Below are 13,000 nucleotides of genomic sequence, written 5' to 3' on the forward strand. Positions count from 1 at the left end.
AATCTAGATCATCCTGTTTCTGCAGCTGTGGGGTTGACTCCTTCAATGCAAATGCATCAAGACTCAACTCTATAGGTAGACCACTGTTCTGTTCAGGGTATAGTTCAGTGTTAGTTCCTAAATGTGATCAATAGTGTGACAACATTTCTTTTTTTTAAACAAAATACTGTGGTTTATTTAGTTCACATGTTGCTTTTATCACATTGAACCAGCAGGTGGCACTGAGTTAATGCATTTGGAGAAAAGAAACATTATACCTCAGTCATTATCTATTCATAGCAGACGACACCTCAGAGGAACCGATAACGGATGCTTTCCCATAATCCTCATGTATGTGTCCTTTTTCATTCATGTTGGAGATTAGTACGTTACTGATACAAACAGATTAAAACAAGAAAGTTACACAATATGAACAAGGGTTTTTAAATTCTGTAAGGACGCATGTACTGAAGTGCAGGTGAGTGCTTTCCAAGTATATGCCTACATTTTTTTCAGTGACATTTTCTTCAAAGCCATAGCATAGCAACTTCTGGCTAACGGCTCACAGTAGAGATAAATGTCCTCAGATTCAAGAAACATCAAAATCTAAAGACATTATGAGAGGATAGCCTCAAACAGCTCCAAATCGACAGACTCTTGTTTTTGATTGAATTATAACTTTAAAAGTGCTGCTTCGTCAACTCAAAGATAATTACATCTTTAACAAAACTACTTATGCTCTATTCTGTATGTAGACACAGTCATGCTTCCAAACTGTGTCAGGAGTCATGATAAATATAGCTGCTGGAGGACACTGTCCCTAGATTGTGTGTGTATGAGCATGAGTAGGGAGAGCCCTCCTCCTCACACACATTCAAAACATTCCACACTGGAAAAGGTCAGAGGTCACATAGTCAGAATAAGGCGGGACCCTGTTTGACACTCACATATACACACACAAATACACTACACACAAACAACAGGCACACATACACGCAAGGAGAACCACCACTGCTGTCCTGTTACTGTCATGATGAGGAAGGAGAGGAGTGTAGCTGCTGATACGTGTAGGGGGATGAAGATGAGCGTGACTCATCTGAGGTGTGTCCTCATCCCAGGTGGTTTGACATTCACTGTCGAGGAAGAAAAGGGGAAGAAGAAGAAGAAAACTTAACGGGTGATGATGGGGTCCAAAGTACAATGTCATTTAGCAGATGCTTTAAAGTAGGACATAATATATGTCCGATGATGTTACCTCTGTTTTCTTTGCTGGGGTAGATCCGAGGGAAAGGCTTGAATTCAACTGGAGGAGGTAAATCTTCCACAGGGTGGAACTGGAACTTGGATTCAAAGTCATCTGCTAGAGGTGGGTATATAGGAAAGATGTGAACACAGGCTGAGTTGTTTCGGGGATAAGAAGTAAGAATTTGAAGCCTATTGCAGGGCTGCTCACCCAGGCTGTGCAGGTGTCCGTTCCTGAGGCTGGACGGAGGCAGAGGAGGAGGTGGTGGAGGGGGAGGAATGCGGCTGGACAGCTCGGTCGAAGGGGAGCGTGCCGGAGGAGCAGGAGGAGGAGCCAGCCGACCAACACCTGTTACAATGGGCGACAACAGAGCAGAGGGGTCAGAGAGGAGTCAAGCATCATCTGTAACATTATCACAACTAGTATGCTATTTTTTGAACTTTGACTAAGAAGCCGAATAAACACTTTAAAATCACACTGATGTGTTAAAACTAGACAGAGAAAAAAGTTACACAGCACATACCAGGTTTGCTTTAATGACTAGCTGCAACACTCTCCAGCCTGTACTTTGTTGGATGTTTCTCAAGTAGAAAAATGTACAACTAGCAATTACCTAAAAAATGTTCCCCAAGGTTTTTTTCATCACAAACATGTTGGGTCAAATGTGCAACTGTGTACATAAACAATGATATAAGTATCCCCCAAAAAAATCTTACACCCAAGACAAAATTAACTTTGTCAATAGGGTGCAGCAAAACATACACAATATTACTCACAGGAGCTTTAAATGAAACTATGTCCACCTGCAAACCCTCAATATAGGTAATACATCACTAAGTAGTGAAGTGATCCATGAAACACTTGCGTTCATGTTTTGTAATGATTTTGAGCATTTTTTTTTTTTTGCATTTTTTTTCCAACTCCCGGCCCGGTCGACCGGCCGGGAGATGAACCAGTGACCTCTGCGAGGAGGACTGTAGCCTCTATACATGGGGCGCTTAGACCATTGGCCACCAGCGCCCCAGTTCACTCACTTTAAAGCTCCTGTGGGGAACCTTCAGTTTGTGTTTCTTTCTGGCGCCCCCTTTGGCCAATCAGCACCTCTTATTTCCTTGGCGGTTTTGTCCTGTACAGGTTTCAGTAATGTTTTATGACAAAAAAATCTCACCCTGCTTTATTTCAATGCTCAGATGTTGACTGTTTTACTCACTGTAATCTTTGCAATGAAAAAAAACAACACTTTTTTGTAGAATGCAGTTCAAATAATTCAATTAACACCTTTAAAACCACAAGATGTTTTGGACATTACAAGCTATTGTAAAGACATATCAGTCATGTCACTGATGTTCCAGTTTGCTTTTATAGGTCATAAAGAGGCATCAATAAATCAACCAGCTCCTCACATGGGCTTTAAGCTTCTCTACTTACATGTCTAATCTTCTAAAAAGATTAGAAACAATTGTTGAGGATGCCTTCCAGTGTCCTATCTAACTTTAAAAGATGTGAACAAAATAATGTAATCATTTGATTGCCATCTTTTTTTTTACATGTTATAGCAGCTTTGTAGGAGGTTTCATCTTACTAACTATACTTTAAGTGTTCATTGAGTTTGAACACAAATGGAAATCTCGTTTAACTGCTGCTTTGGAAAGCTAACTCCAAACAAACCATAGCAGCAGGTCCCTTTCATCTATCTTCAACAGTTATCCATTACGAGAAAAGTCACTGGTATGAATAAAATAGATCCCCTTCTTAGTGTGTACCAACCAGCACTCCTGGGCACAGCAGGCGGACGTCGTGTGGGGGCATTGCAGGGGTATGATGGAGGCAGAGAGCGCATTGTCGGAGAGGGCACTGGAGGCACCTTAGGTGGTGGAGGGGGGAGGTTAGATGGGCAGCTGGGGGTGAAAGAAACTGGAAGAGGTGGTGGAGGAGGTGGGGGAGGAGGACCCAGTGGGCTGTCTCGCAGGATGGGGAACCTGGAAGATTCAGTGTGGACAGGAGAGGGATGCGAAGGGTAAAAGCACCCTGAGGAGCGGTCCCCTGGCACAGCAGAAGGGGACTGGAAAGGTGGAGGAGGAGGAGGAGGAGGAGTAGAGGGCTGGGTGAAGGAGGTGTAATGTGAATGCTGGATGGGGAGCCAGGTGGGTTTGGTGACCTGGGAGGGAGGTGGAGGAGGAGGACAGGAGGGGAGAGGTGGAGGCTTGTTGCTTGGACGGTCCTGGAAGGCTTGAGGTGGGGGGGGTGGGGGAGGAGCTGAGGGAGGGGCAGGTGGAAGTGGAGGGGGAGAGGAAGCAGGGAAGGGAGGGGGGTGCTTGCTGCCGTAAGAGGGTGAGGGAGGAGCTGAGGATGAGGGGGCGAGCGGGTGATGGGCGGAGCTCCGGGCTTCTACAGTCTTCAGAGGCTCAGAGCTGATGTCTGCCAGCAAGGGGGGGTTCCACTGCGGCTTCAGGGAGGCGGAGGAGCTTGAGCGCGACACTTAAAACAAACACATACAAACACACACATACACAAAGCTGAGTAATTAAAACACAATGAACTGTGTGGTCAATCTGAATTTAGTAAGACATTTTGTACCAACCTGGAGTCTTTCCTGCTAGGTCTCTCTGCCCTATAGGCCTGAGGGTTGGGAACCCCCCAGCAAAGAGCCCACCCAATGTGGGTCCCATGGGTGCTGTCCCTCCTGTTGAAGCACCACCACTGCTAGATGTATCTCCAGTGCTAGTTTTGGGCTCTTGAGGAAAACACATGTCCACATTTGTTACAAATGATAGTCACCTGGCTCCCTTACTTAACACTAAGCTGTGTTAAATACTTGATTTGCTAAAAACGCTAGCTACTGTCTCAGGCTGCTCTTGAGAGTCTGGAAACAATTAGAGTTCCAGACATAGATGTGAGAGCAGCCTGAGGAGCTACTCCATGCAATTCTAGATTGAAAACAATGGCTCAAGATACTGTCCTGTAATCCAGGCAACAGCAGCGGAGGTGAGTGCATCTTTATGTCTGCCGATCACTACAAAGTTATTTTTCACATCGGGTCTTGCTCACCCTGTGGTAATTGTAATTTGCATCACCACCTATTAACTATACATATTCCCTTTCTTAAAACAGTGACAATTTAATCATCATTATTATGACAGTATATGTACTTACTGCAAATATATTCACAAATGTCATCCCTTTCAAACAAAGTTGCTATTTTAACAAGTGTTAAATGTGCTCAATATCACCAGCAAAAGTTCAGGTAGGGACATGATTAAGTTTTGCACCACCCAAAATTCGTCATGTCCCTAAGGGAGATCTTCACACCTTTACAAAACAAAGCAGTGTGTTTCAACTGGCACGGATCCATACATGTGGCTGCCAAAACTACAGTACACTACAGTTCTTTCAACAGGCTAATGTCCCCATGCAAGTTAAACAAACACTGGACCCACTGAAACAACATGCTACTTGAATGTAACATCACAACAAACTACATTTTAAGGCTAAAAGATGTCTCAAAAAGCCTTCACAAATGTAGGTTATTCAGTTAACTATTGAATGTTACGTTGTGTTAGTCTCTGTGTACTGTAGTTTTCTATTATGGTTGCATTTGTATCTGATGTGGAACATTCTACCTGAAGTGTGTGTGACAGTGCTCAAACGTAGCTAAAGAGGATCAACATAATCTAACTGAACTCCCTTTATACCCAAATGCATAACACTAGAGAATACCAATACACAAATCAGAGCTACAGTAACTTGTGATGCTGTTTGTTTGTGATTCAGCGTCTTAGCACAGTCTGAGTGTGTGTACTGGTAGTCAATAAGGACATTGCTCTTACTATCGACAGCAGGGGCGCTGCGGTCGTTGACCTCTGTGACTTTCTTGAGCCTGGCTCCTTTCTGGATGTCGGACAGCAGGGCATTTCTCCCTCCTCCACCCGACTGGAGCTTAGGAGGCTCAGCTGGACACTATGACAGAAAGGAAAGAAGAGTCTTATAACTTTGACTAGTTTTTTTACCCTATGTGTCCTCTCCAAAGAGTCCACTTCAGGAATTATCTTTCCTCATTTTACTTCTCATCCACTCTGAGTCCTTAAATCTCTCTTTTTTAAATCCATCCTTCCTTCAAGAATCAAGAGTGCTCCTTTTGTTGCTTTGCACCAACCCTATTCAATCATCCTTTGTTTCCTTGCTTGGTTTTGGTCTGTGATTTGCTTTGTAATTCAATGTAGGGAGTTATTTTTATATATTTGATCATTTATTTCACTTGATTAACCTACAGAACTTATGGTATCAGTGTTTCAATACCATACAAGTTTGAATAACCTGCAGTCTATCAAAGGGATGATGGGTCTCCTAATTGGCATACCTTTGATCAATTTTTCAGTAACATACTCTCATGAGCATATTAAGACGATCTTTTCGTGCTCGCCATCCTCAGACATTACACTCTGTAACACCATATTTCTTTGCTGTTTCCTTATCCCATTTGTTAGCAACTTTGTTCATCTTTATCTTTCATCCTCCTGGCATCATAGCAGTAATGGCGAGCTTCAGTCATGAGATATGTGGTGGTTATATGTGTCGTGGTATTTGTGTTGTGTGTTTTCTCTGTCGCACAGCAGGTGATTGGGCACACCTGTACCTGATTGGCAATCAGAGACAGAGTATATAAGCAGGAGAGCGGAGGCAGCCAGTGCCTGTGGCTGTGTGTATTTTGATGTCGTCCAGGGACTAGTTCTCTATCCTTTAGTGTACGAAGTGTGTGTTTCAAGGCCTTTGACTTCATTTTTCATTGTTGTTTTTTGTTAATGTATTTAGTTAATAGTGTTTGGCCTCTGTTAATGGTAGTTCGGCTTATATTTGTTAGTGTTTCGGTAGACGTGTTTATAAGTTGTTTATTTACTCTATTTAGGTAAATAGGTGCCATCCACTACTAATGAAACAAATATTGACATTTAATCACTAAACTGAATGTAAGATGATCCCACTTTTTTCAGATGTGTATTCCCAGGACTTACACCGGATCAGTGTCCGGTCTGTGTCCGATCAGTCACGGTGCCGTAGTGGATAGGTTAGTGGATTCTAGTCAATGTGTTAACTCCCACTGGATCCGATGTGCAAGACTTCTTATTTTGCTGGATGCAGGAGCACGACACATAAATCTCAACATAGAAGATCAAGCAGAACAGGAAGTCGGGCACCAAAAGAAATTAAAACATCCAGTTAATTTTCAGAATAAAACACACTGTGTTATCGCCAGATTGTTTTTCAGTTGACTACAACAACAAATGTCATAATGAGTGAAGCCAGGCTTGGAGCCATCAGGTCAGAGGTTTTCAGAGGACCATAAAGACAACATGGATGATGAGAGGAGTCGGATATTCATTAATGCAGTAATTACCGCGGGAAAACCTGGTTCACATGACTCCAGCTGTCCAGTGGTCCTGCTCTGTGCTGCGTTCTGAAAACGCAAACGGTGGGTGTTGACTGAGGAGAGAGCACGGGAGAGGGATCGGAGATAGACTAGACACGAATCTGGTGGAAGTCCCAGGTAATTCTTCAAGCACTCAAAAAGATGTGAGGTGCCAGTTAAGCAGCCCCATGTACAGTCCTGGTCGAAGCCATTGTTTGTTCGACTCCTTGGTTGAATGTCCTTCCCCACTCTCTACTCCACATATTTATCATCTCTCCTCAGCTCTCAGTGAAAATGCCCTACAAATATGTATGTCCAAAGTAACAGTACAAAGTACCAACAAGAAATGTGCTGCACTTGTAAATCAAGCTCCAAGCTTTTCAGAGGTGGCCAAATGGTGCTCGTGCCACCTCTAGCAGACCCTTTGGATCTGCCTCTGTAAATTTGATTGGCAAATCCTGTTTTCTGACAGATTTTGAAAAAGTTTAATCCCAAAAAGATATAAACAGCATATAAAATAATCATTAGCTGTAATCCTGCAGTGTGCATTCCAGATTTTAGGTTTTATTTGATTTAATCTCGTTACATAAGGAGCTAAGTAGGGAACATATATAACACTATCACCACCATGTTAACATCCCTTTTGAAAAACAGACATGAAAACAAATTCAGAAAGCGGATGAGAGATGATCCTTTTTGTATACTGTACAAATGTCTGTTGTTTTCTCACAGAGTCTGGTTCAGTTTATCGGTGTATCCTGAAGCTGTGTCTCTGCGCTGTGGCCTTGTTTGCTGGCAGCGACAACTAATCTAACATGAGGACACTGTGCACTTGCTGTGGAAACATAACACTCTGCTGCTACTGAGAGTCTGCTGTCTGCACTACTGTGTGTGTGTTTGAGTATATGCGTTAGAGTGTGTGTGCGTGTCATCCCGATCAATAATGCAAATACCCTGCAGGTGACGGTCAGTGAGAAGGACACGAACGAGCGTTTACAGTTGCATGAAAGAGTAGAGTCACTCAAGCACAAACACACATGGTTACCTGTGGTAGGGCAGCGCTGGGTGGGGGTGGAGGTGGAGGGGGAGCCAGGGGAGGTGGAGGGGGAGGAGGAGGAGGGGGGACTGGCATGACGAGGTCTCAGATACCTGTGGACACAAACACAGACACCATACAATTCATGTCAGAAGCTGCTACTGTGTTGCAGGGCACTTCGATGACCTCCTACCCTCTTCTCTGTACAGGAAGTTCTTTCACCCTCGTGCTCAGCAAAACAGGAAACAGCGAGGGCTCCATCCTCTACAGAGAAATCCGACACACATGCAATCCCTCCCCTTAGACACTGTCCTCCTCTTCCTCCCACAATGCTCGGTTGCAGGACTTGGGAGAAGAACAATGGAGCTTGTTGTGTGCAAAGTAATGGACCCCAACCCTTCAGACCTTCAGTGTAGAGGAGTGAATGGAAAACAAATTGAGGAAACTCCACAGGAAAATACTCCACACATTGTTTTAACCACACACGTAACTCTGCTCAGGATGTGTTGTCGTCTAGGAACAGCTCATGTCCAGGAATATGTCGCCTTGTTTCAGTCTCTACACGTTTTTGTCTGCTGACTGAGAAAACGATCCACAGCGACAGTGACTGAGACCTCCACCCAAACTCTGTGACATCATAAATTCTTGACATGCTGTCTTCCAGAGACTGAAAACAGCCCGAGGTTTTGTGCACATTCAGTTCTCTGCTGAATTGTCACATACTTCTACAGGGCTATTTAATTAAACAGACGAGGGAACCTGTTGTTGTTCAATATCTATGTCCTTGTGTGTGTTTTCTGATTATGCCTCCCATCTATGCATTTGGCAGACTGTCTAGAGTTGCTATTTTGATCTTCTTATCTGTGTCAAGTAGCCTCTGTGACACTGCCAGTGTAGGTTATTAAAGGGGCAAAGCTGAATGCTGTTTAGCTCGGCTACACAGAAACAGGTGGGAGTCTGAGAGGGAATGCACCTCTCACACCAGTTGCTGGTCTTTGGCCTGTTGACTGCTTGTTCTTCCTGAAGAAAATAAGTCATAATGAGACATACAAACAGCTGGAAGGGGCAGAAGAAAATGCAAGGGATTTAAAAACTTTGTTTTGCAAATAATGCAAAATTACTGACACAATGGAGGAGGATTTGAGAAGTATTTAAAGCAATACCACTGTACTGGATCTGTGTTATCAATGTGTTCGAACGCACAGGTTATAGTCTGGGAATCATTTCTTTGCAAAAAGATAATAGTTTTACCAATGCATATCATTTGCATGCCAAGGAAACAATGCTTGAACACATTACTGCCTATCATTACTTTCATAAAATGTAGCCAGTTTGTAGCAAACAAAGAAAACAGCACAATTTAAAGGGGAAATGCTACTTTTCAGTCATTAAAACTGTGATTCTATCACATAACTAAATACAGCAGTGGGTAAATAGGAGCCCAAATAATGAGGAATTGTGTTTACAAAAAAGGGTCAACAATAATCCTTCTACATAAATATCTTTAGAGCAGAAATATGTATAAAAAATGTCTTAACTTCTTTGGAAAACACATCCTTCATAGAGGGATAACCTATAAGGCCAGATGCTGACAAACACAGTCCATCTTTCGAAACAGTTATTTATAGAGTCTTAGTTTTAATTATCTTCACACATATCACAAAGTTTTGGAGAAAAATAGAGCTTCCACCTGCAATAACCAAAATTACATGTCAGTATGAGCCCTGTCTTCTTACCTTCAGAAATATCCGAAATTCACCTGTTGCAGAGAAGCCTTCAGTGAGATGGAGCACAGCAAACTGGCCTCATAGTAAGCCCCAAGTCAGAAAGTTACAAAGTTATATTTAGTCAGACGCGGACACTTCTTATCTGGCGTGTGGGCTCCTGCATACTTCAAAAAGCACCTCCAGAAAGTTTAACTTCACTTCATGCTCATTTCAACGCAGTAAAGGCAACAAATTAGGATTTTACAGTTGTCCAACACAATGCTCTCTTTATAACTGTTTATTCTCTGTAACGCGCGACAGGAGGGGCTCAGCGAGATGACACACCTCACCGCCCTGAACGCATCACGGGACCAATGTGAGGAAGAGAAAGAATGCGCTTATTGGCTGTGGCAAAGAGTCACTTTCCCTAACCTCGAATTACACCTGCTGTGGGATAAAATAAACGTGTGAAAGATTCATGAGAACCGGCTCGAAAAAGTTTTCACCAGTGACTGTTTATGTAAGAAGATCTTTCTGGGTGGAGTTTGTCTTCATCAGTTCTGACTTTGACTTCGGTCTATTACTCTTGAGATGAGATGGCACATTGTCGCCCCCCTGTGTTGGAAATATGACACTACAAGTCATCCTTATTCAAATGTGTGCATGCAAACACCAAGAACCTTGATACTACTTTTACTACTTTAAAAAAAAAAATTAAATACCTGACTAAATAAAAGAAACATTTTCCCAGTAAGTAAATACATGCTACCAAAGCTTTACACTTTCAAAACACAGGGAAACTCCCTTGAGAAAAGCCAAAATATGAGATTAAAGACGCAAGATTTCTTGACCTGAGGGCAAACTGAACCTGAGAAACACACAAAACACACACACAGTCTCAAAAAACACAAAGATCTAAACAAAACACAGGAACACACAAAAAACACAGCAAGTCAGACCTTGAAGAGTCATTTACACACAAACATACACGTTCACATAAACACTACAACCCATTAAACAGCCCTTCAAAAACAATATTCTCTTATCCCTTGATTCTTATAGTGGTTTAAAGCGTTGGACATACTGACTCTTTAACTTTCATGCCTATGAAATTGAATCAAACTGATGTTTTAACGCCATTAAAGGCTCATCAGCTACTGCAACGTGGTTATATAAACATGAAAGCTGCAGATTCACACACCTCAATCCTCCACAGTCACACAGGAATGCAGTGATACAGGCGTGCTCCTCCCTTTAACCCACAGGACAGCGTAATTAGGCCTGGCTTTGACATACACAGCAGAGGCTAAATATAAATGGCTTTAATTCCTTGTAATTGTCCTTCTCAGACAATAGAATATCAACACACCTTCTCCTCGCCTTTTCAAGTAAAGCGATGATCAGGCACCAGCATTGCTGCCAGGAGGACTACTATTGTGCATTTTACGCAATAAGGTCATTTTCGGTCTTGAGATGCACAATTCTTGTTTAAGCGTCTGTAAAAGATGTTTGATTTGAATGGATCATTGCCTAAAGACAGTTTTGTCACGCTGGAGAACACAAAGTCATCTTAGTACCCCTCTAAGTTAAGCCATTACATTGTCAATAAATGGGATTATGAAACACACACACTCTTTCAATTCTTTGTAGCAGTTATCAGATTTATTTAGTATATTTTGCCTTCATTTAAGTATTCACAGGTGGTCCAAAATACAGCAGCTGGATCACACTTTCTCTGCTAAAAGCTTGTATCTCATTCTGTTAGATATCACACTGTTAGCTTTTACTTCAATGTCAGTATTAGCTTTCTTTTTGGACCTATCATGTCTTTAACATGCTGGATTTCATCCTTCATTTTAAGTCTTTTATGTTGGCAAGTGTTGTGCGTCTGACTCAATGCTGCTCACAAGTATTCCTTTACATCTTTCACTAACCGATTTTTTTCACACATAATAAGGTAATCATGTTACACATTCATAAACATCCTTCTAACCCTTTAGAATCAACATTTTTTTGTAAAAGCAATAGTAAGAGGAGCGTTTTCCTTCATTGTTATACATAAATTATTCTCATGACATCATGTAAACATCATTTTTACAATGTTTTCCTGAAACATTTTATCTTGAGTGTCTAAAGTGGCATGGAGGATGTGACTTCTTCAAGCTTGTCCAACCAACTATGGACCATAGTTGTTAGATGTCAACATAGCATTGGGCTCCTAAGTACATTTAGAGCTCTTCCTTTGAGCTGTAATTTGGGGTTATAGCTGGTGAGATGGTTCGATAACCATCCTGGAAAACAAATACTCCATTTTCAAGTCATTCATCATTGTGGCTCTCTGGCAGAAGTCCATCAGCAACATTTCATGTACAACTTAACCTTATTCCTTCAGTACTGATCATAGTCACCTTCAACGTCACCATCATCACCAACATTCAGCAGACCTCTTGGTGAAACATCTTCAGGTACACCAGCGCTCCTCTGTTTCCGCAAGCATCTTTTTCAAGCAGTCTCCGTCACCGTCTCTCCTCTCTACCTGTTGTCCCGTGCTCAGTCTCTCTCTCCTGTGAGGGGAGGCTTGATCGTATTCTCCTCTTCTCCTTGAACCGACCCGAGCGTGACACAGTCAGATTTCTGCGACAAGTCTGCTCGTTGAAGACTGAGTCCATGCGGGAGTCGTCAAAGGTTTCATCCTGGGAGAGGCCGGAGCCCTTGTCAGAGTCCTGTTGAGGTTGGTCACCAGAAGCCTTGTTGGGGTCCTTTTGCTTCCCGGAGCGTTGAGCAAAAGGGTCAAAGTCTGCCTCAAGGGTTGGGTCTTTTCCTCCATTCTTCTTCTTGGGCAGGAATGCCCTCCACCATGGGGACCTCTCTGTCATCTTGGACTGGAATAAGGGGACTGAAACAGAAAACAGAACTGTTGTTGAAATGTTCCCCTCTGTATCAATATCATTTTAAGAGATGCAATATAATCCTTTAAATCATATCATGGCATGTCCTGAGCTGGCTTTCCATATGCCTGGCCACTCTACTCTTAATGTTGGCGATGCTCAAAAACATGAACCCTGAAACATCATTATCCTAAGGTTCTCATCCTCACACAACTCATACATCCTTTATTCAATATGAATGTCATCGTTTCCCTTTTCTAAATCTTCTGATGTGATTTTACCTCTCGAATAGCAATGTTCTACTGGTGAGACCTACTAATCCCACAAATAACCAGTGTGACCATGTTTACCTTCTCTGTAAAACTGGTTTAATGACTCTTGAGAACAGCAGAGCAAACCCAAGCTGTGATTCACAAGTTAACAATGCGCAAATAAAGCTCTCATGAAAACTCACCTGGTCTACTACAGGTGCGGGGGACACTTAAAACGACCCCCGGTGAAGTGTATTTGTGACACTATAGCTCGTGTTGAGGTCTCAAACCTAAGTACAGGTGGTTGTCGTCTTCAGGGAGTGGAGGAGTCCTTCAGAGGGTCGCTGCAATATCCATTACACACACGAGCCAGGTGTCCTCCCTCCTTACATCTTCCACCGCCACAAACTGATAATTTCTCCTCTCCTGCTTTCATTAAATGCCTCTTCTCTTCTTCTTAGTCGACTCTTGCGAAAAGTACAAATGAATTGAC

General features: G+C 42.6%; 2 protein-coding genes across 3 annotated transcripts; both read right to left on the bottom strand.

Annotated features, from left to right (window-relative positions):
* Position 1: 1 nt before the first annotated feature.
* On the bottom strand, positions 2-9,884 carry wipf3 (WAS/WASL interacting protein family member 3). Of its 2 annotated transcripts, none has more exons than XM_034705484.1 (8): positions 9,399-9,884; positions 7,672-7,775; positions 5,050-5,179; positions 3,804-3,956; positions 2,990-3,700; positions 1,433-1,570; positions 1,235-1,336; positions 2-1,112 (listed from the first exon to the last, which is right to left on the bottom strand). In XM_034705484.1, exons 2-8 carry the CDS (start codon positions 7,756-7,758, stop codon positions 1,072-1,074), a joined length of 1,362 nt encoding a protein of 453 aa, XP_034561375.1. In that variant the 5' UTR covers positions 7,759-7,775; positions 9,399-9,884; the 3' UTR covers positions 2-1,071. The 2 variants fall into 2 exon arrangements, with proteins under 2 accessions (XP_034561375.1, XP_034561374.1); XM_034705483.1 differs by having other exon boundaries at positions 4-1,112; positions 1,235-1,339; positions 9,399-9,879.
* On the bottom strand, positions 7,768-12,244 carry LOC117828317 (proline-rich protein 15-like protein). Its single transcript, XM_034705356.1, has 2 exons — positions 11,905-12,244; positions 7,768-7,775 (listed from the first exon to the last, which is right to left on the bottom strand). The coding sequence occupies exons 1-2, from the start codon at positions 12,242-12,244 to the stop codon at positions 7,768-7,770; spliced, it is 348 nt and encodes a 115-aa protein (XP_034561247.1).
* Between the last annotated feature and the right edge of the window lie 756 nt (positions 12,245-13,000).

This window comes from Notolabrus celidotus, chromosome 16 (genome assembly GCF_009762535.1).
Source record: "Notolabrus celidotus isolate fNotCel1 chromosome 16, fNotCel1.pri, whole genome shotgun sequence".
NCBI lineage: Eukaryota > Metazoa > Chordata > Actinopteri > Labriformes > Labridae > Notolabrus > Notolabrus celidotus.

Coding starts and splice junctions, on each gene's coding strand:
- LOC117828317 (XM_034705356.1), bottom strand. CDS start 12,244: ATGACAGAGAGGTCCCCATGGTGGAGGGCATTCCTGCCCAAGAAGAAG.
- wipf3 (XM_034705483.1), bottom strand. CDS start 7,758: ATGCCAGTCCCCCCTCCTCCTCCTCCCCCTCCACCTCCCCTGGCTCCC. Junction 3,957..5,049: donor CAGCGCCCCTGCTGTCGATA/GTAAGAGCAATG, acceptor GTTTTCCTCAAG/AGCCCAAAACTAGCACTGGA. Junction 1,340..1,432: donor CGGACACCTGCACAGCCTGG/GTGAGCAGCCCT, acceptor ACCCACCTCTAG/CAGATGACTTTGAATCCAAG.